The 26,199-nt window shown below is 37.7% G+C and overlaps 1 protein-coding gene across 2 annotated transcripts in view; it reads right to left on the bottom strand.

Annotated features, from left to right (window-relative positions):
* Positions 1-1,493: 1,493 nt before the first annotated feature.
* Positions 1,494-26,199, bottom strand: part of LOC129942465 (inositol 1,4,5-trisphosphate receptor) — an 89,423-nt gene continuing 64,717 nt past the window's right edge. The window contains exons 9-24 of one of the 2 annotated variants that reach the window (XM_056051393.1): positions 18,743-18,918; positions 18,520-18,675; positions 18,302-18,452; positions 17,696-17,846; positions 14,248-14,762; positions 14,046-14,190; positions 13,846-13,983; positions 13,571-13,794; positions 7,733-10,450; positions 7,473-7,665; positions 3,340-3,462; positions 3,097-3,269; positions 2,847-3,011; positions 2,599-2,782; positions 2,306-2,526; positions 1,494-2,230 (exon numbers count right to left, since the gene is read on the bottom strand). In XM_056051393.1, coding sequence (XP_055907368.1) covers positions 1,658-2,230; positions 2,306-2,526; positions 2,599-2,782; positions 2,847-3,011; positions 3,097-3,269; positions 3,340-3,462; positions 7,473-7,665; positions 7,733-10,450; positions 13,571-13,794; positions 13,846-13,983; positions 14,046-14,190; positions 14,248-14,762; positions 17,696-17,846; positions 18,302-18,452; positions 18,520-18,675; positions 18,743-18,918 — 6,006 coding nt within the window. In that variant the 3' untranslated portion in view covers positions 1,494-1,657. The remainder of the gene's footprint in view (positions 2,231-2,305; positions 2,527-2,598; positions 2,783-2,846; positions 3,012-3,096; positions 3,270-3,339; positions 3,463-7,472; positions 7,666-7,732; positions 10,451-13,570; positions 13,795-13,845; positions 13,984-14,045; positions 14,191-14,247; positions 14,763-17,695; positions 17,847-18,301; positions 18,453-18,519; positions 18,676-18,742; positions 18,919-26,199) is intronic. The other variant, XM_056051394.1, reaches the window with a different exon arrangement.

Below are 26,199 nucleotides of genomic sequence, written 5' to 3'. Positions count from 1 at the left end.
TTGTTGCACGAACTGTTGTTTTTACTTCTAAACTAAATTTTAGCGAGAAAATGGTCTTCCAAAGAGTCTATCGATTTTTTATTTTCTGTCTTCCAATCGTGTTGACAAACAATTTATAATTGAAAGACACAAAATTGTCAACAATTTTATGCGAATTTTCTATCAAAATTTTGGAAAAAATCAACTAACCGCATAACAGGACAATTTTTACTAGATAGAAAATTGGCAATTACCACCTAATTGGATGCTTTTGGAAGACTTTTGGTAGTTCCACCATTATTGGAAGGTCCTCCAGATCCTTAGGTTTGGTGAGATATTTCTTGACTAACTTAACAGTTAAAGTAGCCTTATTCACAAGGCATTTTTTTTTTGCAGCTCGCCAATCAGATACTAACAACTTACCTTACCTTTAATTCCTTTCTGTCATCTGAACTTGTCCATTGTTTCCTCGTAAAGATTCTATATTGTATAACCCTTCAAAACTTCCATGACACGTTGTAACTGTAGAACTTGTGAGTAAGTGCTTTTCGAATGCAGATCTAAAATCAACGAAAAAAGTATACAACTTCTTTTCTTTATGAAGGAATATTTCTGCAATACTTTCAAGGGTAAGAATGTAATCAATTTTATAATATTCACTCCTAAATCCTGAATGGAACTCCTTTAAAAGTTTATTCTTGTCGATCCATCTATTGAAGCATTTTCGAAATATTAGCGAATATTTTGCAGAAATAATCTAAAAAGGATATACCTGATGAATCAGAAAATTATTTAATCCTTGAATTCTTGTGGTATGACCCCAGTTTCCAGGACACTGTTAAATACAAGTGTCAGCTTGTTGATTAATTGCATTGTGGCATTTTTCTAAGATTCAACAAACATGAATTACGATTCCGCTCCGTTTCCATCTTTAAGTTTCGTTACTGCTGAGATCACTTTTTGTTAGCTTATAGAAGAATCAAGAATTTCATTGTAAGAGAGAGCCGCGTAGGTAGATTTCTTTTGGGCTGTAATCAACTCAATTTTAAGTGGGCTGCTAGAAGATTTGGACTCAGCTAGATTTCTTTCGGGTTGATTCAACTCAATTTCAAGTTTACTGCTAGAAGATTTGGACTCAGATTCGGGTGGATTAAAAATCAATTGCTATTCATACTTTTTGATAAGTTCCAGAATTCCTCTAAGCTTCTCTACAGATATAATTGTCTCAATTGAGCTTCGAAGAAAGCTGTTTTTTTTTTTCTTACCGTTAAGCCCTTAAGTACTGATTCCTGAAATAGTCATCATTTAATGATCTGTATGCTCTTAACCACTAAACGATAATTGTCTGAGATTTCTGTAGTCAAAGTAAAACCATGGTGGTAGAAGATCGTGAATAATTAGAGTGGCCTAATGCCAAGATCAATAATCTGTTATGTAATAGATGCAATCGCCTAATAACTTCGGAACAATTAAGCATACATAATCCATTACTTAAAATAAAACTCTCATAAATATCGACTTTAAACACAACCATCTAACTAATTTATTAGATCTAAAAATAAATTACAAACGCATCAATCGCTGCTATTTGCATAACTGTTTCATATTCTTTCTAATCTATTACATACATATACATTTAATTCTATACACACTCATTTGCCTATAATTACTTCCAGTTTCAAGCGAACTGGTATCCTGCTATGGTCGATGCGCCCGGATTCAACAGACCCAATCGTTGTTTCTGTTTCCTTTGCTCTGTCATGTGATCTTTAAGCTCACGTAATTGCTGTGATAAATTCGTAACCAATATTTGTGTTTCTTCTAAGTTCACTTGCAAGCTTCTCAATTCAATTTGATCACCATCTGAATCAACAGCTGCCAAGGACATTGCTCGCAATCGAGGAAACCAATCCAAAATGCCAGCTTTGACCATTCCATATACATAACTTTCGGGTCCGGTAAATTCAGTTGGATCTTTCACTTTAACCAAGACAATAAAGTACAAATAGTGCCACATGTTGTGTTCGCTTTTGATATGTTCCTCGAAACTAACGGTTTTGTTATCGAATGCCGATCTATTCAAACCACAAATGAAACAGGTATTCTTCAAGATCAACTCTTTTTGTTGTTTTTCACTTCTGAGATCGGCAAATGTATCGATTATCACACCGAAAATTAAGTTAAGTACAATAATAATCACAATAAAGAAGAAGAGAAGATCATAGATGACACGTGCTGCAAAAAGTCCTTCCTAAAGTCAAAGAAACCAAATAGATAATTTATAAAATGTACATCCACTGTAAATTAGTTGTTGTTAGTTATTTACCTTACTCGATGGAGCTCTTAAAATATCACCAATTCCACCACCATTACGGAGACCTTGATTTAGGGTTGTTACAATGCACATGACCAGTGAATCACAGGCCCGTTCTTTTTGTTCCCCATCACTAGGCTCTTGGCGCATTTTAGCAACATCATCGGGAGAAATACACGAGTCAGCATTAATGGGTTCACCAGTAAGGTGATTTATAAGTTGTTCATTCTCTTCTGAAAGATTTAAAAAACGTTAATATTGTATATATTATATAAAGTAACTGTGAGTTATATTGAAAATATTACCAAAAGGCAAATCTGGATCAACAGGTACTAAAAAGTCATCTTTAAAGAATATATAGCCTATTATAGAGAAAAGGTATACAAGAATAAGTGCTAAAACAGCTGTAAGAACAATAGAACGACCATTTCGAGTAACAGATCGAATGACATTTACCAATGTCTCTTCGCGGTAAACAACGTCGAATAACTGTAAAAAGAATATAACACAAATTTAGTAAATTAAGTTTATTTCATATAAAAACAAAACTTACCAATAGCGAATAGAAAAATGGATGAACTAGAAGGCCACAAAAGACAAAACATATGTACCCAAAGTGGTAAAAAAGTTGAAAGTCTGTTATAAGTTTCAAAAAGTTCTTCTCCAGAGTTCCTTGATTGCCCATGATACTAATGATGTGAACTCCCTTTAGTGCCACCTTTATATAAAAATAAAATTGTATCATTGCATTAATAAAAATGAATAAATGATATAACAAAGTATGAACTCGAACTCAAACTCACAGTCACTGATCCTAACAACCAAAGAGTCGGTTCCGGTCCAATTAAAAATATAAACCGTAATATCACTGAACCAATAAGAGTTCGTATACCAGATTCACGTGGCAACATAATAACAATCACCAGAGAAAATAACATTATTGCCCAAAATAGCCAAGAAACATGGGGAAGCAGTTCTAAAGAATTAATTTAGGAGAAAACAGTTTAAGAAATGAACCAACTAGAAAAAATATATAATTATCTTACCGGGAACAGTGTTGTCAAATGGATAGAAGAACGCAACAATCATGTTTATCACAACGACACAATTGAATAGTATACTCGCCCATAATGACATATAACTGCTGACCCAAAAAAGTGCAGGTTGACCTATAAGAAAATAAACAAAAAAGATTTAATTAAATGCTTTTTTTATAATGCAATGTAAAGGTTGTCCCTCGATAAGACATGATTCTTGAGTATATTCTAAGACAACAAAAATGTTCTACAGTCAGGGATCCAGATGTCTCTGAATAAAGTAAGCAACTTGGCCACGAGTACTGGACTAGGTGTTCTTTTCTACCAAAACTAAAATAACTGCATTTATCCCGATTGGACGGATACAAACTGCCCTTCGAGTGCAAAATATCTAGGAGCTGTTCTAGATCCTAAAATAAACTAGAAATTAAACAATGAAGAACGGGTTAAGAAGGCTTGCTTTGTTTTTTTCGCTTATAGAAAAACATTTTTTTAAAAGTGGGATCTGTGCTGGCCTGTTTAAAAAAAAATACAACATTGACAAAATAAAGAAGGTTAAAAGTATGACTAGTGTCAGCACTACACGGGTAGTACCCGTGGCATAATAGTAAGTAGATTATTGTAATATTCGTGGGCTTAGAGCGAATTTTCTTTCTGTGTACTCCCATATTGCTTTAAACAGGCCAGCTGTATTGACACTAAGTGAAACCCAATTGGGGGAGGATTCCGATCCCACTGAATACTTTATTCAAGGGTATAACTTGGTGCCATTATTCTTTTGACACCATGGTCTTGCCGTATACATTAGGAATGATGTCGCTTATCAGTTTTTGCCACAATATGGTCCTGCACCAATTCTTTTTTCAATTTTATGTGGTTTTAATTTTCCGTGAATAAGCAAATCATTTATCGAAGCCCCAATCTAGACAGAGTGTCAACTTCTCATGAATTTGATGCTTTGTCTGATTCCATCCAAAGAATTCTTTCGTCTTATCCTCGCACTGAAATCGTTGTTACGGGCGATTTCAATGTACACAATTCTTCATGGCTTCAACATTCGGGTCAGTCAACACCAGAAAGAGTGTGTGCTGAGATCTGTGCTGAGCTAATCCAACTGAGGAAAACCGGAATAAGTTCAAGCAAGCCAGGAAGACCTGCAACTCCCATATTCGACGGACCAAATTTTTACATGACCAATGTCATGTCCCAAAGGCAGTAAAAATGTTTGGTCATTTGTAAAAAAACATTAGGAATTCTTCCTCTTCCTCGGTTTCTACGCTCGTTGTGAATGACACTCCATTTGTTAGCTCCTTAGAGAAAGCAAATCTCCTTGCTATGCAGTTCGCCGCAAATTCAACTATGCCAGTGAGTGTTATGACTCCGCCTGTACTTGATCGAGTTAATGATTCTATGGGGTAAATCATTTTTCGCACTCGTACTTTAGCGAGAGTCCTAAAAGATTTTAACATACATAAATCTGCTGGTCCGGATGGTATCCCCGCTTTTGTATTGAAGAGGTGTTCTTCATCGCTGGCAAAACCACTGCGTAAGCTTTTTCATCTGTCCTTCCCCTCAGGTATCGTGCCGAGCGGATAGAAAATCGCATTTGTCCAGCCTATTCCCAAAAAAGGCGAATCTTCCTCACCGTCTAATTACCGACCGATTGCACTTACGTCCCTTCTTTCCAAGGTCATGGAAACGCTGATTAATTATCACCTCAAGATATATCTTGAAGAACGGAAGCTTCTTAATGACCGACAGTATGGCTTTCGTAGCAATAGTTCCACTGGTGATCTCATGGTTCATCTCATCGAACAGTGGAACAAATCTTTACATAGTTTTGGAGAAAGTAAGATTATTGCACTAGATTTTTCAAAAGCATTTGATAGGGTTTGGCATCAGGCTCTCTTATCGAAAATGCATGCTTTCGGTTTTCATGAATCCCTCCTTCATTGGATTAGTAATTATCTTTTGAATCATTCAATTCAAGTTGTGTGGGATGGATTCAAGTCTGAAAACCACAAAATAAATGCTGGTGTGCCCCAGGGCTCTGTTTTGTCTCCAACACTTTTTTTCATTTTTATTAATGATTTCCTGTCTGCAACATCTAATCCAATACATTGTTTCGCTAACGATAGTACTCTTAGCTTTTCATATTCTTTTTCAGATTCACACCCCTCTTCTTCGGAAGTGGAACTGAAACGACAAAATATGATAAGCTCGATATTCTCGGTATATGTATCACCAACCACCTTTTGTGGAACGATCACATACGCGATGTCGCCAAAAATGCCACAAGGTGTTTTGGTTTTCTAATGCGATGCAAGAAATTTTTCTCCCCCTCTGATCTGGCTTTTATTTACAAGACTTACATACGTCCAAAGCTTGAGTATAACTCCCATATCTGAGCTGGTGCTCCTGCAACTTACTTAAGCTTCTTGGATAGTATTGAACGTAGAGCATTTAGATTGATTGGTGATATTACCATCATAAGATCATTTACGTCACTTGAACATCGTCGAAATGTTTTTTGTCTCACCCTCTTTTACCGTTATTTTAATGGTTTATGCTCTAGAGAAATAGCCAGCTGCATTCCTCCCCTTAAACAGATCAACCGTAATACTCGCGCTTCTAGGAATGCTCATCAATAAACCCTGGAGCCCATCTTCGGTCGTACTGTCAAGTACAAAGATTCGTTCTTTAGCCGTACTATGCGAATGTGCAATGCCTTGCCACACTCTGTCTTTCCAGCTATTGCAATATTCAGGAATTCAAAACCAATATGCACCGACATCTTCTTTCAACCCCTCTCTCCCTTACAGTGTGCGCTTATTATAAAAAAAGTGAGTTGGACTGTAATGCCAGAGGTGTTGGGTTCTATCCAACCTAAGCCATCTAAAGTCTTTTCACGGGTACTGCCTCTTACGAGGAATTGACAAATTCTCCAAGAGTAACTCTTGTCATGAAAAAGTGCTTTCTCAAATTAGCCGTTCGGATTCGGCTTAAAATTGTAGCTCCCTTCCATTTCTGACAACATTACTCGCACACAGGAGTGGTTGAGAGTTGGAAGTCACTAGGCCGTAGATCTCTACGGACTGTTACGCCACCCAATTTATTTTATTTAGTGTCAGCACTACAAAGGTCCAACATACAGTCCAACACATGCCTTAAATGTTATTCCGCGAGGAGTAAGGTCGGGAATTTTTCTTTTGGCTAACTGATTTTGACAGTGTATTTTAAGCTGAATAACTTTAATAGCAATCCGAGAAGCATATAAAATAGTCAAATGAAATTCAAATCAAAATGGAAACTTGTATATCTGCATCGACAGCCTATCAATTCGGCTACAACATCCTCTATACTGGCCTATTGATAGGCACGTTCAGGCGACATAAGCGACTTGAAAGTAAGGCAAGTTTCTAGCATCTAATTGGTCAGCTGCCAAAAAATCACCTACCAATTAAGGCAACTTTATTGAAAAGTTAACTGGAAAGTTAGTCAAGAAAAATCTCCCTAACTATGAAGTAATGTCTACTTATGTCAAAATGACAGTTGATCATGTTTTTTCATTCAACTGAAAGCTGAACTTCATTGTTCTATGATTTATTTCTTTTCTGCACAACTTTATTTAATGCTTTCTGTTAAAGGGGTCCTGGTAAATTTTGAAAAGAGATAACTAATATTTCTTTACAATACAAAATACAAATCGATGGACTTGTAGCTTGCAAGAGGGGTTTTTTGTAGACAATAATTTTGGTGGTAATTTTTGTGATATGAACTTAAAAAAAAAGGTTTGCTAAGTAAAGTTCTGAATTTGAAATTTATGACACTTGAAAAACTAACTAGTTGATTTCGTCAAAATGTACGTTCAAAGAACGAAGTGAAGTCCCTTATGTTGTCTGTCACTTGTCCATTCCATAGAATCCACTCTAATTAGCTGGACTGAGAAGGATCAATAACATAGCTTATGTAAGACATAGAAATTTCAATGTGGAACAGGCGGTGGCTTAGTTGAGAATAGAATTCAGCCAAAGAACAAAGAAATTATATTTTTTCCAATCACTAGGAAACACAATTATAGAATAATGCTACATTTCTTATCACAAAGACAAATAACAGTTTGCGGAATTTTTGTAACTCACCTCTTAGTTTCTTTTGCCACTTCATTTCATTAAACATCTCTTCGGCCCGTTCAAAGAAATCAGCCACTTTAGATCCTTGGTCATCTCTCTCAGCTGTATTTAAAATCTTAATTTTAGTATCAGTCGTTAGATATTCGCATATTTCAGGTATAGGGAATACAATTTGCTCTAGGGTCCTATCATTTCTGACAATCTGCAAAAAAATTAAATATAATTCACTAATTTATAAAACCATAGACATAGATTTGTTGAAAACTTACTTCAATCTGTGCTGTATGGGTTGCGTAATACATCAATGCTTGACTCATTTTTGAATCAAAATTCAGTGCCTCATCTGAAGATTTGAGGAGCGTAGCCAAATCTTTGTTATGTTGTGCCAATTGATGACACAAAATGTATATGTTATGGCCAACTTCACGAGGTGATACTGTTGCATCATCGTCTTCCGGTTCGGAATCATCATGTTCACTTTCATCGACCATTTCTTCCTGATGATAAGCTTTGCAAGCAACTTCAACCAATTGTTTGGGGTTCATGTTGTATAGAATTCTTTCGGCGTTCTCACTGTCTCCGCGGGACTCCATTATGGCGAGCAGCAGCTTCGATGCGTTGTTCTTCAGCTCCAAAACCAAATCCATTCGATTTTCACCCAAGGGATTGATGTTATTCATAATCAAAGCTGTTATGATGTCCAGACCATTGGATTCATGCGTAGCTATGCAATTCTGATTTTCATGACAGGGTCCCTGACAGTACTCGGTGAGGGTTTCTAACGTCTGATTTATAAGTGCCACATTATTCTCATTGATATACAAACCAAGCAGACCCAATCCGCCCGTTGTAGAGCCACAAATGCAGTCCAAGAACATCAAAGTCTCCGACACGAGATTGTAGTTTGTCTTTTGGTTTTGGTTGCGTAGAAGATTTTGCAGGTCAGGATTATGATTCTCGCAAAGAAGTTGAAGAAACCTCAAAATAGGTTGCATGACCAGAACTTTATTCGAAAGCTTATTGCGATCGTCCTTGTCTTTGTTTTTCTCCAGTTTTTCCGCTAGAATATCTTCGAGGGGACTCGATATATTTAAGGCGGACGCATCATCACCGGTTGCCATATTTCGAGCGTGACTATATGCTCTTGCAGTTGCCAGTCCAGCGTTGTGAAGTTCCTTTTTCAGTTCTTCAGTAATGACCACTCCATTACTTTTGACACCATGTTTTCGAGAGATTTTCTCAAGTTCTAGGCTCATATCGTGGGGTTTGGATTCATGAGCCTTGGCGGCTATATCAGAGGTATTAACCGTCACAGTCGACTTGATTTCTTGCTGGGAATCTTTCATTTTCTCGAAGAAAACCTTGAAAAATGCTTGATTTAAATCACCACTGAGAAATTTAGTGAACATCCCTTTTTGAATTATAGGATTTCCACCCTCTAGTAGGGCTATGCCGAGTTCAGCAGCTTCGACAAAGATTGAAGGCGAATGCACAGATTTTATGACAAGTTCCACCACCAAATCCGAAGCTCCTTCCCGGTCCAGATGGTTTTGAACTTCATGTAGGGTTTTTCCTGCCCGTATTAGATACTTGGCTCCTGGTCCATGGGTAACAACGTGTGGCCGGCGACTATCTACACCTTCTATGGACTTCTGTGAAAATCCTTTACCGAAATAACGAATTAGCAGTGAGTTTCGTAGAGAATCACCCTTTTCTCCATAGTTCACATCAAACGCCATCATTTCCCTCAGAGTTCTTAGAACTTTAACACAGAGCTTTTCTTCTTTCTCTTCTAACAACTTCTCGGTGTGTTTGATGAGTTTCCTTATGAATCCTCCACTTTCACATCTTTTCCGGGACTCTGTACCCTTTGGGAATAGTAACTCAGAACGGTATAGAATGTCAACTAAAAGAGACAACTCCGCTTCGACTAGTGGCTTGAGTTGGTCCTCTAGAAGTGATACAATGTCTTGTAGACCCTCAATTATACTTCGGTCCATTCGCATGCAATTGGAGTAATAAGCGCTGTCATACTTCGGCTGTTTTGAAGCTAGAAGCCATTTGGTAGTCTGCCGAGTAAGCAACGCTGTTTTACTAGACATCGAAACAACTTTCTGCTCTAGGTCTAATGGAATCGCGATGCTCCTTGTCTTTGCTGATTCCGACAAGGTTTTGATGCAATTTTCGACATTAAAGCGTTCAGCTAGAGATAGCCATTTGCATTGAGATAGTTTGTACGTGGCTTGCAAAAGTTGTACAAATATCATTTGGCGTGTTTGGACAATTGTGCTCTGGTCCGAAAATGGGCTGCTAAAGAATGTTCCTAGGATTGTCATGACTCCAGTCAGTACATAGTTGATCAAAGCCTTATTTTGTTCCACTTGGATGATGGCAATCAGCTGATTAATATCTGCCAAAAAGGACTTCTCGAACAAATTCCACATATGACCCGAGGAATAGATCTCCTTCATCTCGACTTCAGTGTCAATGTAACAGTGATTCAAAAAGTCTACATAGGCTTCTTTGACTTCGGGTATACAATCTGGATGACATATAACTGTTACTATATCATCGAGCGACAACAAATTGTTGCATTTGATTTCGGTGTAAACATTCTTGCCCATTGTACAACAAGCTAGTAGCTTGACCAATTCCACGTGATACTTGAGGGGATTTTCATCGGATAGAGGTTGTTCTTTGTTAGTTTTTTTCATCATGGTGACGAATTGATTAAATGACGATTTATCGTTATAGAAGACTAGGACATCTTCGCCTGCATTTATGAGCTCCTGCATTACCATATCTTGACATTTTCGTATAAATTGATTTTCGGCCTTGACGATAGTCTGAAGGAATTGTAAATAAACAACATGTCGGCCGTGAATTTCAATGCAATGAACAAAATGCTGAACAACTTTGTCTGTAACTTCATTACAAAGTGAGAGATTATCCTTGAAGATTGCGCAAACTGTTTTTGCTTCCAATATCTAGAAGGGTTGATCATAAAAAATGAATACGATTATTTTATAAAACGATTGCTATTTGTCAAAAAGGGAAGCACACGAGAACCCTTGAAAGGGGTTATTACATCTGGTTTTAGAGGTTTGGTTAGTAAAAAAAAAGCAAAAACAAAAACAACAATGGATTCTCTAACAACAAAATTTAAATTCAAACAAATTTGGAAAATAACAAAAGTTATGATTGTCGACAAAGATTAACCTAATAATCTAAAGGTGTATAACTTTGAAGGATCATTACTGGTTAAAGGTTGAACAAACAAAGATACAATATTAGTTATTAAAATAATCGCAAGTTAAGTTAGGTCACGTTAAAGTGCCCGTCCGGTATTGAGTAGAACATACATAGGCCTGTTGTTTGACAATTAGATAGTAAAGAATCTTGAGGCCTTTTTTTGAACTCAATGAAGGCAATTGGAGTTACTTATGAAACGTTAAATACTAATTATAATAGTCTTTTTGGCATTACTTAGATCGTTATAGAAAAAATTTTCTAGGAAGGTCTTAAGTTTTTGAGCTAGAGCACGGCAAGTTCCAGAGGAGGTGAAGAACCCATTCCTCCTCTTTCTCGCCATTTAATGATCGGCTTTGCGGCATGACGTGTGTAATAATACAGGGTCCGGTTATGAAACCAATTAAAGAGCTCAAATACAAGCGCCTTAGAGATTTTAAGCATATTGTGCGCTTTGAATCCAATGTAGACCAGATGTTATTCGAGGCAGGACAGACAGCTGGTGATGTTATTCCACATGATATTTGTTTTAGCATCTTGTTTTAATAAAAGCTTACATGATGCAATTGATAGCTAAACGTGGCAGAAGTTCATCGGCTTTACAATTTCCTAAAATGTCTCCGTCTGGAACTCGGTTCCATTAGTCCTCTATAAAGATAGAAACAACGGTGGTGTCAGTTAGGTTGACCTACTTAGTGAACAAATCTTAGGGTTTCTACGACACATTCGAAAATCAGGTCTTGAAGGAACGGTTATGCGGGCCTCGTCCTTGGAATTCAACTTAACCGAACCTTTTGATGTCAAAAAACGCTAAGTCAAGGAGAAACACTGTCACATGATTTTTTGAATATATTCCTTGTAAAAATAATGCAGAGCTACCACGTCAACACTAGAGGCACTAAGCTGACAATATTGACATATTGGGAAGAAATTAGTCAATGGGGCTCACAAATATTGAGCCACAGTCGGCAAAATCATCCAAAAAGGACCTACAAATCAAACGTCTCCATCTAAACGTCCTAATCGGCAGATATTACTTTAAAGTAGTTAAGGACTTTTTTTACCTCGACTTCCCTATGAATTCAGCAAACAACAGTGGCGCTAAGATCACACGAAGAACTGCTCTTGCTACCAGCTCTTTCATTTGGCTAAGAAAGGAATTGAGCAGTAAAGGCCCCTTTCGAGCAAACAACGTCGCTATATATATCTACGTCCTGCTATGCGGTGCAGAAGCATGGAAAATGACAAAAACGGATGGAAGCACCTGGGGTAGTTTTGCGAGAAAAGTTCTTCGTGTGATCTACGATCCTGTATGTAAAGAAAGTGTGTAGAGGAGAAGATGGAAATACGTGCTGTACAGAGATGTACTTATCCAGAATCATAAAAGCCCAATGCCTAAAATGGCTGATACAGATAGAGTGCATGTAAGCCAATGCGTCGGCCCGGAAAGTTTTTGGACCCACCCTCACACGACAGCCTACTAGGGGAAGGTCATGGATGAGTCGGCGAAAATAAGTGGAAAGTGACCTCAAAAAAATTATAGTTCGCAACTGGTCACATCTAGCTTTGAACTGAGCTAGATGGAGAAGTTTGTTGGGTGAGTCCCTATCAATCAGCGCAACCTTAAGTTAGCAAGCAACTTGGTTATATTTTTCACACAGCTTTTATTGGAGCTTTCTAGTATGTAGATATTTGTCAGGTTCAGACCGCATTGGATTGATACGATGCGACACAAAGATATGGCACCGCATAGCACGAGCTGTCCCTGCTTCTCAAGGTATTACTTTTCTGTTTATCGGATTTTCTCATAGGGATTTGAAAATTTTGAACGAAAGCAATCGTCACGTTACTGTGAATGTCCAGCGTTATCGTGCCATAGGTCGAATTAGAAAATATTGACCCGGACGAAATGAGGTTTCAAAAGTTTGATGCCACAAGCCACACAACGCACGTTACATTCGATTTATTGAAGAGTAAGTGTAATGAACGTGTTATATTACGAAATCGGCCATCATCCAATTGGCCGCCTGTTTTCTTAAGTCATTAGTTTATGAAAGAAAGCCAGAAAGCCAACGACGTTGGAATAGCTCAGAGCTAGCATTTAATGTAATTCGAAAAAGCCGTCATTTCATGTGGCCAAATTATCGGAAATTTTGTGCAACGAATCGGCCGTTGAAAACGTGCGAGCGGCGTCCATATGGACGAACTTTGGTTCCAATCATAAGTGTTTTGACTTTACTTCAAGCCGATAATAAGGTTTCTTATTGGAAAACCCTTTGCTTTAATTTTGTTTATCTTTTTAATTTTTAGATTATTAAATTCCAAATATTAACTTTAAAGTTTAGAGTTTAAAGTTCAAAAATAGCAATTTAAAAAAGTAAGTACAGCAATTTTAGCGACAAAATTGTTATGATTAGTAATTTAATAGGGGACGTATATTTTTCAATTTTCCATTCACTAGTATCGACTTTAGTATAATTTTAAATAAGCATTTATATTTAAAGCACACAGGACAACTTTCAATATTTTATCTATTTCAGATGGTCCAACAAAAATAGTTAGTAAATAATAGCACAAAACAATATAATGTACGTTTGATTGATTCAAATACACAAGGCTTACGGAAAACACCCAATAAAGGCATAAAGGAGCTACATTCTTGTTTTTTTTTTTTATATCAAATTCAAAGACACACACACGCACACACAATAGACATTTAAAGCCTCACATTTCATAGATTTTTCTCGAAGTCATTCCAGCACCTAAGCTAAAAATGTTTAATAGTAGTTTGTTTAATACATCGACTACATCAAATATTATTTTAATAAATAAGAATATTTAATATTAATTTTTCTTACTCCTGGATTAAGAAACAAATCCAAATGATCATGCAGCAAGACTTGATTTTGTTGATTGCCCAGACAGAAATTCTCCAGAAATTCGTGAGCCAAACACATTAGCTCTTGCATTAGGACATCGTCTTTTTCATCGTAGGGATTTTGCAGAAGATCCAACACGACGGTATGAACACCAACATTCCTCAGAAGCCGTTGTTCATGTTTGCGTGGCTTTATATTTGAACCTTAAATTTAAGCTAGAGACATTAGTTGGTCAGAGAAGTACAATAACTCACCACTGGTTACACAAAACTTATTCATTCGAATAAGAATGTCTTTGACTTTTTGATATTCCGTCAGTTGTTCTAAGCTCAGTGATGCTCTGTATTCTGAGCTGAGGGTAGTTTCAAGTGATTTTTCTAATGACCGATCAACTAGAATTATAAAAAGTGAGTTCCAATTAATAATAAATTTGGAATGATTGTAGACTTCTTACCTGGAACCACCATTGAATTTTCTTCCATTGCCTTGGACTTATAAACCCACAGCTCTGATTTCTCTACACTTTGTCTGAGTATGTCTAAATCCGATTTAATTTGTTTATAAGATTCAACATCACTGTCAGAAACCAAAAGTTGGACCTGCAATTAATATTTTTAGTAGCAAATATCATTTTATCACACATCATATTTTTGTACCTGTCGAAAAGCATGTAAAACTTCTTGTCTCTGGCTAAAATGCCTAAAAAGCAAATGAAGAGCTCCAGAAACCAACGGTGGATAATCATGCATTATGAGATGTAATAAAACTCTCAAAAATGTTCGTCCACCTTGGCCGTCGAGATCTAAATTGGCAACGTCACCATCACTGCCAAATATTCCCTCAGCTTGAATACCAATTGATTCCAAATCGATATTTTTCTGACGAGCATTTATCATAGATTCGGTAGGTTGTGTTTCAGTCTCATCGAATTCTCGTTTAAATATCGATAGTAGACAGCTTATTCGATAGTCTAGGCGAACATCGAGTATAAATTGTAAGATTTCGATTATTTTCAATTTTGTATCCATCACAAGTGGATATTCTTTCATTTGACTTATGGATTTTCGCTGTTGAATTGTAGGCGTGGCCATAGCTGATCCAATTGGACCGAGGGCGAGCGATGTCATCACTGTGTTCATGTCACCTATTGAACGGAGAACACCGCCTTCAGCTAAAAAACAAATTAAATTATTAAAAAAAAAACATATAAAAAGCTTCTTAAAATGTTCGTTAGATGTTAAATGTTTGGGGTATGTATGTGCTGGTGCATTTGTTGTGTCATCAAATTTACATCTGATAGAATTCTTTGAACAAAAACTTCTTCCAAAATCTCAAACGCGCACAACGTATTTAAAAATTACGCTACGTTAAACTAGATTGAACAACAAAATCTTTAGCAACATCATTAGGAATCTTTAAATTAATTTTAGGCCATAGATAAAAATGTACATAAAAGCACTTAAAGTAGTTGCATAGTGTGGGAACTGGAACCTCGAGATGTATCTTTTAATAAACATCAAGTGCTTACATTACGTCCGTAACCGCCGCGCCAGCCGGATGCTGGTCTTGACTCTGTATCATGACTTGCTAAACTTATAAGCGCGGGTGTTTTTGAGCTATAGCAAAATTTCTACACTAAACCCATGGCCCTACAGATTAGAGGCAAGTGCGTCGTCGGGCTTAGGACCCGGCAACAGTAAACAAAAAAAAACATAGGTTATGAGAGAGACGGCCTTGGAAAACAACCCCTGTAAAAAGACAAAAAGACCCGGATCAAACATGGATTACGATACGAGTATGCAAAGTAAAAACACTTAATAAATCAGGTGCTACTCAAAAACTTGAATCGCTTCACTCGCGGTACAAAGTAGACATTACCCCGATCAGGAATGATGAAAAGAAAAGACTGCGACATTAATTACAACTGTTATGATGCGGATTCATTGTTGGAAATCGGCCCAGATCAAAGGCCATCGATTTCAAGAAAATTAACCATCACCTGACTTTGATCCGGAACGAAGCTAGCTTCCAAGAGATAGCCCTTATATTTGGTCAAGCACCTATCAATTAAGCTGAGGAGTCCTATAAGGAGGAGTTTTACGACCTCCTGGATGGAGATTATGGAGCCCGTTTAGAGTACGGTGTCAAATTCGTGGGCGGTGACTTTAAAGTCGCGAAGGCAAATTTCTTTTGCGGATTCATTGGAAAGCATATTCTCCACGAAACTACAGATAACGGTTTCCGACTAATCGATTTTCCTGCAAGTAGGACTAGGTTTCCCAAACGAAGGATACACACTCAACAACCTGGCGATCTCTAAATGGTCGACCTGGAAACCTAATCGACCGTATGGTAATTGACCAAGCCACGTATATAATATCTTAGACATTTGAACCTTCCGGGATAAAAACATGGACTTTGAACACTTAATTGTTGTGACAAAGTTCAACGTCTGACTGATCAACGAAAAAAGTAAAGACCAATCAAAGAAATAAATTTAATACTGCATGCCTTAGCAGACAAGAGAATGCCAAAGACTTCAGTGACCAATGGACCGGAAAACATTCAGCCGTACTCAATCAATAAGCACGGTTTTGAAGGAGACAGAAAATGCATTAACGCAAATGCTGCAACAGAAAACAAGAGCAACTAGAGAAGAGTACAGTGAAAAGAGAACGATAGAGAAGAAGGAAACATCCGCAGCTCAGGCATATGGAGTAGTGCAGTACCTCCATCAAAACACGCGTCGGTTGTACAAAAGAAAGAACAAAGGAAACCGTCATCCACCAAGGCAAAAGCATTCTACAAATGTTTAAGCAGCTTTTCCAGCAGCTGCTTAATACGCATCATATAGAAGGAAAAAATGGGAACAGTGTCAGTCACAGCTGCCAGTAATGAAGAGGTTAAGAAAGCCATCTACAAGCTTAAGAACAACAAATCCAACGTCTGGGATAAAATATAGAGATGATATCCTGGTAAGGTGCATGTACCAGCTCCTATACCAAATGTGGTAAGAGGAAAGTATGCCCAATAGCTCAATAAGCCCAATTTACAAAAAAGACGATCCTATATTCATATATTCTTCATATTATGCAGATCGACACAGGTGGACAGAAGGAAATGCGCAATAATGTAATTGTTTCAACATAGTCCTGCAGGAGTTTTAACTTGGAAGGCACTATCTTCAACAGGCCTTCATAACTGTTTGGCTATGCGGACGACATTCACCTTATCGGCGACCTATTCTAGAAGCCTCTATCTAGATGGGTTGATCGTGAAGATGATGACAACAAAACAAAGTATATGCTATCGACAAACAAAGCCTTATTTGTTCACCAACTAGGACAAAACGTCACTGTTAGTTGCAGTAATTTCGAGGTAGTCAAGGAGTTCAGCTGTCTCATCAAAGATCTAACTAGGCCCCTAATTTATTTTTTAATATAGTTTGCGCTACTCTTATCAATTTCAAAAATTTCGCATCGTCGTCAGCGTAAATGGTTATGTAAAAATGTTTAATGATCAATTCAATATTGTCATTTTGAAGATAAAGAGCAGAGGGCCCAATCGACTACCTTGAGGTTTTAAATCGTACATGATATTTAAGATTCTCAAGGTAATCCGTTTGAGGAAAAGGGGTTCAGAGCGTAGTAGAAGAGCTTAAAGTCGGTAAGATTATGAGAAATGTTGTTCATATAAAATGCTTTCAAAAATGATTGAGAAAAAAGAAAGTTTAGCAAAGTAGGGATATAAACTTTTTTAGGAAAATGGCCATCAAGGCAGAGATTAAACTCATCAAAAATTTGGGAAAACTTGTTTTTTTGGCCGATTGAGTAATGCATTCGGGTAAGAACAGATGCAGTGGAAAATTCGGTAAATACTCAAAAAAGGTTCGAAAATATTCTTGGTAGAGCGTAGGAAAATTTTTCACAGCCATTGCGGTGCTCACGGTAGGAAGAGTTGAGTCAAAAACATAACAAATTAAAGTTCTAAATTTAAGAAATACACCGAAAAAGGTACCCTGAAATGATTTTAACTAAACATACATATACAAAACTTTAAACAAAACAATATTGCAAACAAAAACAACTCAAATCAATTACTTACATTCAACGTCATTAGTATTATAACGAGCACTTGCACTAGTGTTATTATTAGAAACACAATCCAGAATACAAAGTAGCGTTTTAGTTAAACGCAGTAAGTCACTGAAGCTGTAGAATCCAAAGTAGATTAAATCTCGTGCAAGTTTAACAACCTAAAAGCAAAATCAAAATGTCTTTTACATAAAAAAATAAAAAAAGGCATTGAATTTTGAAATTAAGTTTTATTTTTAAAAAAGCACTTAAAACCATTTCATTATTTTAACTAAAAAAGCCAATTAGTTAAGATGCATGTTCATTAACTTTATAGTTACTCTCTTAATTTATTTTTGTATTCAAATTTTGAAAGCTATTGGAACAATTTTAGGTAAGGGAAAATACCATTTCTTTTTAAATCAGCGATTCAAATAAATGTTAACAACAAACCAAACATAAAGTAAAATATTTAATTCAATTTAGGTACAGATATTCGTTTAAAATTCAACCAAGGTTTTTTTGGTGTAAATGGTTTGAGTGTGGTTGTTAAATAATAATAATTGAATACTCTTTTTGATAAAGACAAATTTTAGGGTAGTAGAAATTTAAGTCTTTTAATGCAAATAATAATTACCTCAAATGTCAATTTATTTTGCTCCTGATCAGTAAAGAGCCACGCCTTAACTGCAACATTACACAAATAGTTTTCTACAAAAACAATTGTTGTGTTAAATTTAGCACGAACTGCTTCCTTATTGCAATCAGGATGTTTCTTATAATCATAGCTAAGACAAAATTATATAAAATTAAGATAATAAAAATTCTCCACATCCAAGTCATTTATCAACTTACTCTTGAATTGACATTTTTGATGATATTTCGCTCCATAATCTGGCATATTTAACAGGAGTAACTGGCTCCTGTGGATCACGATCAACGTGTAAATGCAGCATTAGTCTACAAAATGATGCTCTCAATTCATAAGGAATTGTTTCATCTGCCATACATCTTTAAAGAAAAATAAAAACAAGTTTCAAATATAAATTATGATAAATGTTTTAAAATAAAAACTTACCTTAAAATTAGATCAATATTTAATTGTGGTGAGAGATTATTTAATGCGAGATATTGCCTATTTAGGCACATATTCGAGAATAGATTCAATTGATGGCGATAGTAGTTGAGAATTTCACCTTCTTCAGTTCTACCTTGACATGATGAACTTGCCAATTCTGCCATGGATTTCGATTTCTTTAAATTGAAAAAAGAAAAAATACTGTGTTAAAATATCTGGAAAACATACAATTTTACTGTAATTTCATTTCTAAGGACTTTAGTTATAAAATGTACTGAAAATCAAAAACAAGCTTTTCCGTATAAAATCCAATCAAAAAACTAAAAAGGTTTTCCTTTTTCTATCAAAACATAAGGAAACTTCGCAGTAAGAATGCTGACATCTTTCTTAACTCTCAATTTTTCACACACGACATATTTTATTTTTAAGTGCAATTAATTTACCACTCATTGACTGGATTCCATCTGAAGATGAATGCTACTTTTAAAGCTTACTTTTTCCTTCAAAATTGGAACTATCATTTCTTGATAGAAGTTTTCTTGCTGACTTACATCAAACAAGTAACCTAAGTAATCTCCTTACCGAACACAGTAATTCTTTTCATTGCTGGTATAATTTCGATTTTAGAAGAACTAATTTTCAATTCTTGATTGAAGATTTGACCATTTTTGGAATTCCTAATACATCAGCATTTACTAATATTTACAAAACAGCTCAAAATTTTTAAGAAAGCTTTAATAATTGCTGTTGGCAGCAAACGAGGGAGGGGAGGTGTTTTTACTAAGGCACCTCTCTTTACGAGCTTCGGATATGCACGTGGAATGTTAAGTCCCTTAACAGACCACAGTTGAACAATTAGCGGAAGCCTTAATCTGCTGCAAGGCAGATATCACCGCCATCCAAGAAGTGCGATGGGATGGACCGGGCAAATGCAAACTAAAAGACTGCGATATATACTACGGTGACTGCTACCGAGAACAAAGACCGCGTCTATTTCGGTGTGGATTTGTTGTTGGAACTAGACTCAGACAAAAAGTCTTGAGTTTTAACAATGTGAGCGAGCGCATCACGACAATCCCCATCAATGTTAAATTCGCCAACATAAAGCCTAATATGCACGCATGCCCCAACATCTCCCCAAAATATCTTAGGAGATTTTAACGCAAAGCTTGGAAAAGAAGACATCTTTGGTGGCACAATCGGGAGATACAGTCTGCACGGCACCACCTCTGACAACGGATTTAGGCTCATCGATTTCGCTGCGGAGCGAGACGTGATCAATCAACTGTCAACCAGATTGACCACATTGCGATCGAAGCACGACACTTCTCCAGTATACAGGAACTCCGAATATTCAGAGTGGCCAACATTGACTCGGACCACTACCTCGTTGTAGCCAAGGTACGGCTACGGATATTCCGATCCAAGCCAAATAAGGAGGTACTGTGAGAAGTTTCGACGTTAGACGTATGCAACGGCAACGTATGCCGCAAGCGCATGCAACGGAACAACAGGCATACAAAACGCGAGATCTACGAGAATAAGAGGAAAGAGGAACACCGGCTTCTTAGATGGAAAAAAGAAGGCATGAGATCGAGGAGATAGAGGGATGTAATAACAACCTCGACGAAGTGAAGATACCCACCATATCTTTATCGATTTTAAAGCCGCGTATGACAGCATCTATAGGGAAGGGCTCTACAGAGCAATGTCTAGCTTTGGCATCCCTGCCAAACTTATCCATTTGTTCAGGATAACGATGGAGAATGCACGCTGCTCTATCAAGGTCGGAAAAGATCTCACCGATGCATTTGATGTCAAAAAATGTTTTGTCATCTCATGCGACTTCTTCAATATCATTCTGGAAAGAATTGTGCAAAACTCAACCGTCAACACTAGAGGCAAAATATTCCAAAGGTCCATCTAATTACTCTGATACGCAGATGATATTGACATTGGAAGATCAAAGCGTGATGTCAGTGGAGCGTTTTTGAGCATTGCGACGGAAGCGAAGAATATGGGTTTAGTGGTAAATGAGGGCAAGACCAAGTATAAGCTGTCATAAAACAAGGACATTGAACAACGACGTCTTGGACAAAACGTCACCATGGACAACTATTACTCTGAGGTAGTTAAGAACTTTGTCTACATAAGCACCACTATTAACACAGACAATGACACCAGCGCTGAAATGAAACGAAGAATAACTCTTGCAAATCACTGCTTCTTTGAACCTAGAAGGCAATTGAGAAGTAAAGTCCTCTCTCGAGCATCTAAAATCACCATCCATAAGACACTCATCATCCCGGTTCCCGTGTATGGCGCTGAGGCCTGGACCCTGTCCAAAGAAATATGAGAGCGTCTTAGGATGCTTCGAAAGAAAAATTCTTCGGGTGATTTTTGTTCCCGTACGCATAAATGGGGAGTGGAGGAGAAGATATAACGACGAACTGTACAGGCTGTACAACGACACTTACATAGTTAACAGAATTAAAATCTTACGGTTAGATAGCTAGGTCATGTAGAGCGGATGGACATCAACGCTCCAGCCCGGAATCCAATCCCGACAGACGGCGCAGTAGAGGAAGACCGCGACTCAGCTGGCGCACGCAGGAGGGTGAATACCTCAACCAACTTGGCGTTCGAAATTAGAGACAGCTAGCTAGGGACCGAGCTGGCTGGAGACGCATGTTGGTTGAGGCCCAGGTCCGCTCGGACTTTAGCGCCACCTTAAGTAAGTAAGTATGTATATTGTATTCATATGAATCCACCTTGGTAGGTGGAGCTCAGCACTTCCGTACATTTTAATTTCTACATGTTGACTTCCATAGAACCAACTATTTCAAGAATGAAGCTAATAATCGCATGAGCACAATGTATAAACTTATCTCTTCATCTATCGCCTTTAATCTTAATAATTGGTATTAAAATAATTTCTTTGAAGCAACGCTATACTATCGACAACTATACAACGCCATATTTTTATTTTATTAGTTGAAGTTTTTATATTAATTATGTTTTTAAACTTTGTAGGTGTGTAAGGTTATAATTTTATTATTTTGCTTACTAACACATGCATTTACGATTAGCTTCTGATCGTAGATTGACGTTTGCGTTAAGCTAACTACTTTCTTGAATCCTGAAGTGGAAAAAAAAAAGAATTTTATAAAATGTATGTTGAAAGGTTGCACACTTTTATGTAAGTATTAAAATAGATTTGATTTCTTTTAAAATGACACAGGAAAAGCGCAAAGGTTGTTTACTATGGCATCCATAAACTACTCTTTCTGACCCAGTGATGTGGAAAATTATGCATGCTTCTCAGCTATCGCATATCTGATAGGGGTTTAAATTGTTTGCATGAAAATACGTTAAGTATTAAACATAATTTAATATTCTTTAAATCTCAAAAGAAGTAAAAGCTCTTAAACAGCTTTGTTCATTTTGATATGTGGTTATTGGCTTCGGTTTAAAGGCAAATATAAAATTATGTACCTTAGTACCGTAAAGACCAAAATGAAACGAGCCTTTTCCGACAAATTAGGGTAAGTACCAAAATAGATTGTATCGTAAACGACGAATCGCCTTGAAAATTAATAATTGTGCTTAAGCTAAGACATGACTATAGCCTTTAAGGTTTCAAGTGTTACTAGCAAATTTCACTATTTTATTAACTTCCCATAGGAAGTTATTTTACTTTTTTATTGCAACGGTCGCTTACGATTAAATGTCGGAAAGGGCTTGTTAAATCGTTCTTTTTTTTTTGTATATACATGTTTTTAGGAATGCATGGTTTTAGTCGAATTTTTTTAAATTGTAGTCTCTTACACGAATTTTTAGTTTAGTTCAGTTTATTTATCAAATAGGGGGTGCCTGCGGCATGGCAGATCGGGTAGTTGGCAATGCAACTTTCTTGCCATGTCGAAGTTTTTGCTTTATATCCCCGTGGTGGCCCTCGGGCAACGATTTGCGTATTCCTACATACAAATTACATAAGTTAGCAAAAATTTCATGGGCGAAGTTTCCTGACTCTTCAGGATAGGACGTGACGGAGAATAGCACTCTTCGTTACTGAACTCCATCCCTCTACGGAAACCGAAATTACGCCTCGGATAATTAATGATAACTCGTTGACGACTTTTGTCTATTGTACCGGGACAAAGATTGGTTTTTGGAATGTAAAGGTCCAACAATTAGAGAGATAATTTAATCGTTACAGGATAGATATGTATCTTAGGATTAAACGAAGTGCGATAGTTGGGATTGGGCAAATAGGTACAAGTCACCGACACGTAACACTGTACTCTGCTCTACTCTAGTCATGATCGAGAAGCTGGAGTTGGGTTACTCCTTACAGAAACGGCAATCCGAAGACTTATTTTGTAGGAGTCCCTTGGGGAAAGGCTTATCAAAGCTGGGTTTCAGAGTGGAGTGTTCGTACTCCATTATACAGTGTTACGCCCCGACGGAGCTCACATCTCTTAAAGAGAAAGAATGCTTTTACAGTCAACTAGGATCTGCCTGATACAACACTCCCCGCGAAGATATTATTTTGGTTATGGGAGACCTCAGTGCCAAGATTGCCAGTTACAAAGACTTCTGCAACGCCAATGGCTTTGTGATTGGTGGCACTATGTTTGAACAAAAACTGTGTCATAAAATTAGCTGGGTGTCGACGGACAAGCGTCTTCCAACCAAATTGATCACTTTGTGGTTAGTCGACGCTTTAAAAGCAGTCTCTTGGATGTTCGAAACAGAAGACGCGCCAACATGGTACTTGCCTGTGACCACCACTTAATGATAGCTACCCTAAGATTGCCTTCAACTACAGTTCGAAGACCCAACGGAATAACAAGAGACCCCAAATTCAATATCGCTATACTAAAGGATCCCACGTCCCGTCAACAATTCATTGACACCTTTCTCACGAAATGAGAACAATCAGCAGCACAGTATATGATGACATCGAACACCATTGGAATGGTGTGAAAAATGTTTTCATTTTAGGCGCTGACAGAATAGTCGGTCGGAAAGAAGGAAGCAAAAACAGTTGGCTTTCAGAAGAATCTTCGGCAAAGACCAACGAACCCAGACAGTTTAGGGCTTGAATAAGTGCTGCACAAGGGGAAGAAAGAAATGAGCTGGAATCCTCGCACCACATGGAAAATAGAGAGGTTCACAGCAGTGTGCGCCGTGACAAGCGTAACTAGAAAGAACACTTTTCCTCGGTCTTAAACCCAGTGTTTGCAAACAACGTGCAGTCGATACCTTCTGAAGCGCCTGAAGAAACTAATCCCCGAATCGGCACCGCACCTCCCAGTAAAGATGAGATCCTTGCCGCAGAGCTTTTACAAGCTGCGCCAATGTCATCAAGCGAACTGCTTCATCCGCTCATAAAAGAAGCCTGGACCACCGAAAGCTTCGCCCATGAGTGCAAAAAAAGAAGATCTTACAAAGTGCGAAAACTGGAGAGGAATTTGCGTTCTACCAGCCGTTGCCAAAATTGTAGCAAAAGTCATACTGGAACGCATCATAGACCACCTTGAGGCCAGACTCGATTCCGCGCTGGATCCTCCTATATTGATCATATTAACACCCTTTGGACCATTATTGAACAGTGCGTTGAATATCGATCACCACAACACCTGCTGTTCATCGACTTTGAGAAGGCATTTGAAAGCTTTAACAGGGAGTATATCTGGTTAGCTTTGCGGAGAAGAGGCATCCTAGAAAAACTAATAACTATAATTAAAGCAGCATATGATGGATCAAAGTGTCACGTTCTGCACGATGGTAGGTTGATTCAGATGTCAGATGATTTTGAAATTCGAAGCGGAGTCAGACAGGGCTGTATTCTGTCGCCAATATTGTTTTTGTCGGTGATAAGTAATGTACTGCGCTCAACTCTGTCAGGTAGTCAATGGGATCCAATTTACTTTGACATCCTATTTAAAGCACTTAGATTACGCGGACGATGTTTGCTTACTCTCTCATGGGATCATGGATCTCCATCAAATGACAAAAAGTGTGGAGAGAGAAGCAGAAGTTGTGGGGCTGAAAATTATTTCCGGCCAAACAAAAATGACCAGCCTCAGAACCCGACCATCCTATCATATAAATATTTTCTCGCAACCGGTGGTGGAAAAAGTGGAGAGCTTTCAATACCTTGAAAGTATCGTTTCCATCGAAGGCAGAACCGAACAAGACGTCATCTGCCGCATCGGCAAAGCGAAAGCGGCTATCGGTATGTGTTTGAAAATTTGGAGGAATAACTCTATCAGCTTAAGAACAAAGCTACGACTGTTTCACACAAATGTCGAATCTGTCCTTCTTTATAGGTGCAGCAATTGCAAGGTTACTTCATCCATAGCAAGAAAGCTGCACACATTCGTGAATAGATGTCTTCGTAACATCCTAAGGATTTCTGGCCAAACCGTATTTAAAATGAGGTCCTTCATAGGAGGACAGGTTAGGAACCTATAGAATCTATAATACGAAGACGTAAGTGGCAATGGATTGCACATACGCTTCGAAAAGGTAACGACTGCATTGCAGGCCAAGCAATGCAGTGGAATCCGCTCACACAAAAAGGAAGAAGAGCTGGACCACCAAGAAGCACATGGCGCAGGACAGCCGAGGCGGAATCAGCGTCACTAGGCAAGAGTTGGAGGGATCTGAAACACATCTCCGGAAACTGTACACGATGGCGCTTAGGCGTAGTAGAGGTCCTATGCCCCTTAGGGGTTCCTAACGGACTTGAGGACCTAAGTAAGTATCAAACAGAGATTACTTTAATCATACTACTTAAAATTATTAAATTGGTATTTAAACAAAGAAAAACAAATAAATAATGAATAAATTTCAATTAATATTTAGGAAATGCAATACAAGTTTATTTTTTAAGGTGTCTCTATTAAAATGGAAGTCAAAGTCTATTGTATTAGAGATAGTTTTGGTTGCCCTAACAAAAGCGTCAAGAAAGGACCTACTACACCGACGTATAGTCAAAACGTCACCATCGACAGACGTAACTTTGAGGTAGTCAAGGGCTTTATCTACCTAGGCTTCGTTTACTTAGGCTCCGCTATAAACGCAGAAAACAACACCAGTGCTGAGATCAAACGAAAAATAACTCTTGCTAACCGCTGTTTATTTGGGCTAAGAAAGCAATTGAAGGGAAAAGTCCTCTCTCGAAGGACCAAAGTGTCGCTTTATAACACCCTTAACATGTCCGTCCTGCTATACGATGCAGAAGCATGGACTATGACAAAAGCGGATAAAAGCACCTTGGGTCGTTTCGAGAGAAAAGTTCGTATGCATCAAATGGGAGTGGAGGAGAAGATGGAACGACGAGCTGTACGGGCTGTACAGCGACGTAGACTTAGCCAGAAGGGTAAAAGTCCAACGACTAAGATGGCTGGGTCACTAAAGACACCAAGCTAGGGACCGAGCTAGAT

Source organism: Eupeodes corollae, chromosome 1 (assembly GCF_945859685.1).
Source record: "Eupeodes corollae chromosome 1, idEupCoro1.1, whole genome shotgun sequence".
NCBI lineage: Eukaryota > Metazoa > Arthropoda > Insecta > Diptera > Syrphidae > Eupeodes > Eupeodes corollae.
This window is presented reverse-complemented; position numbering and strand designations above follow the sequence as displayed.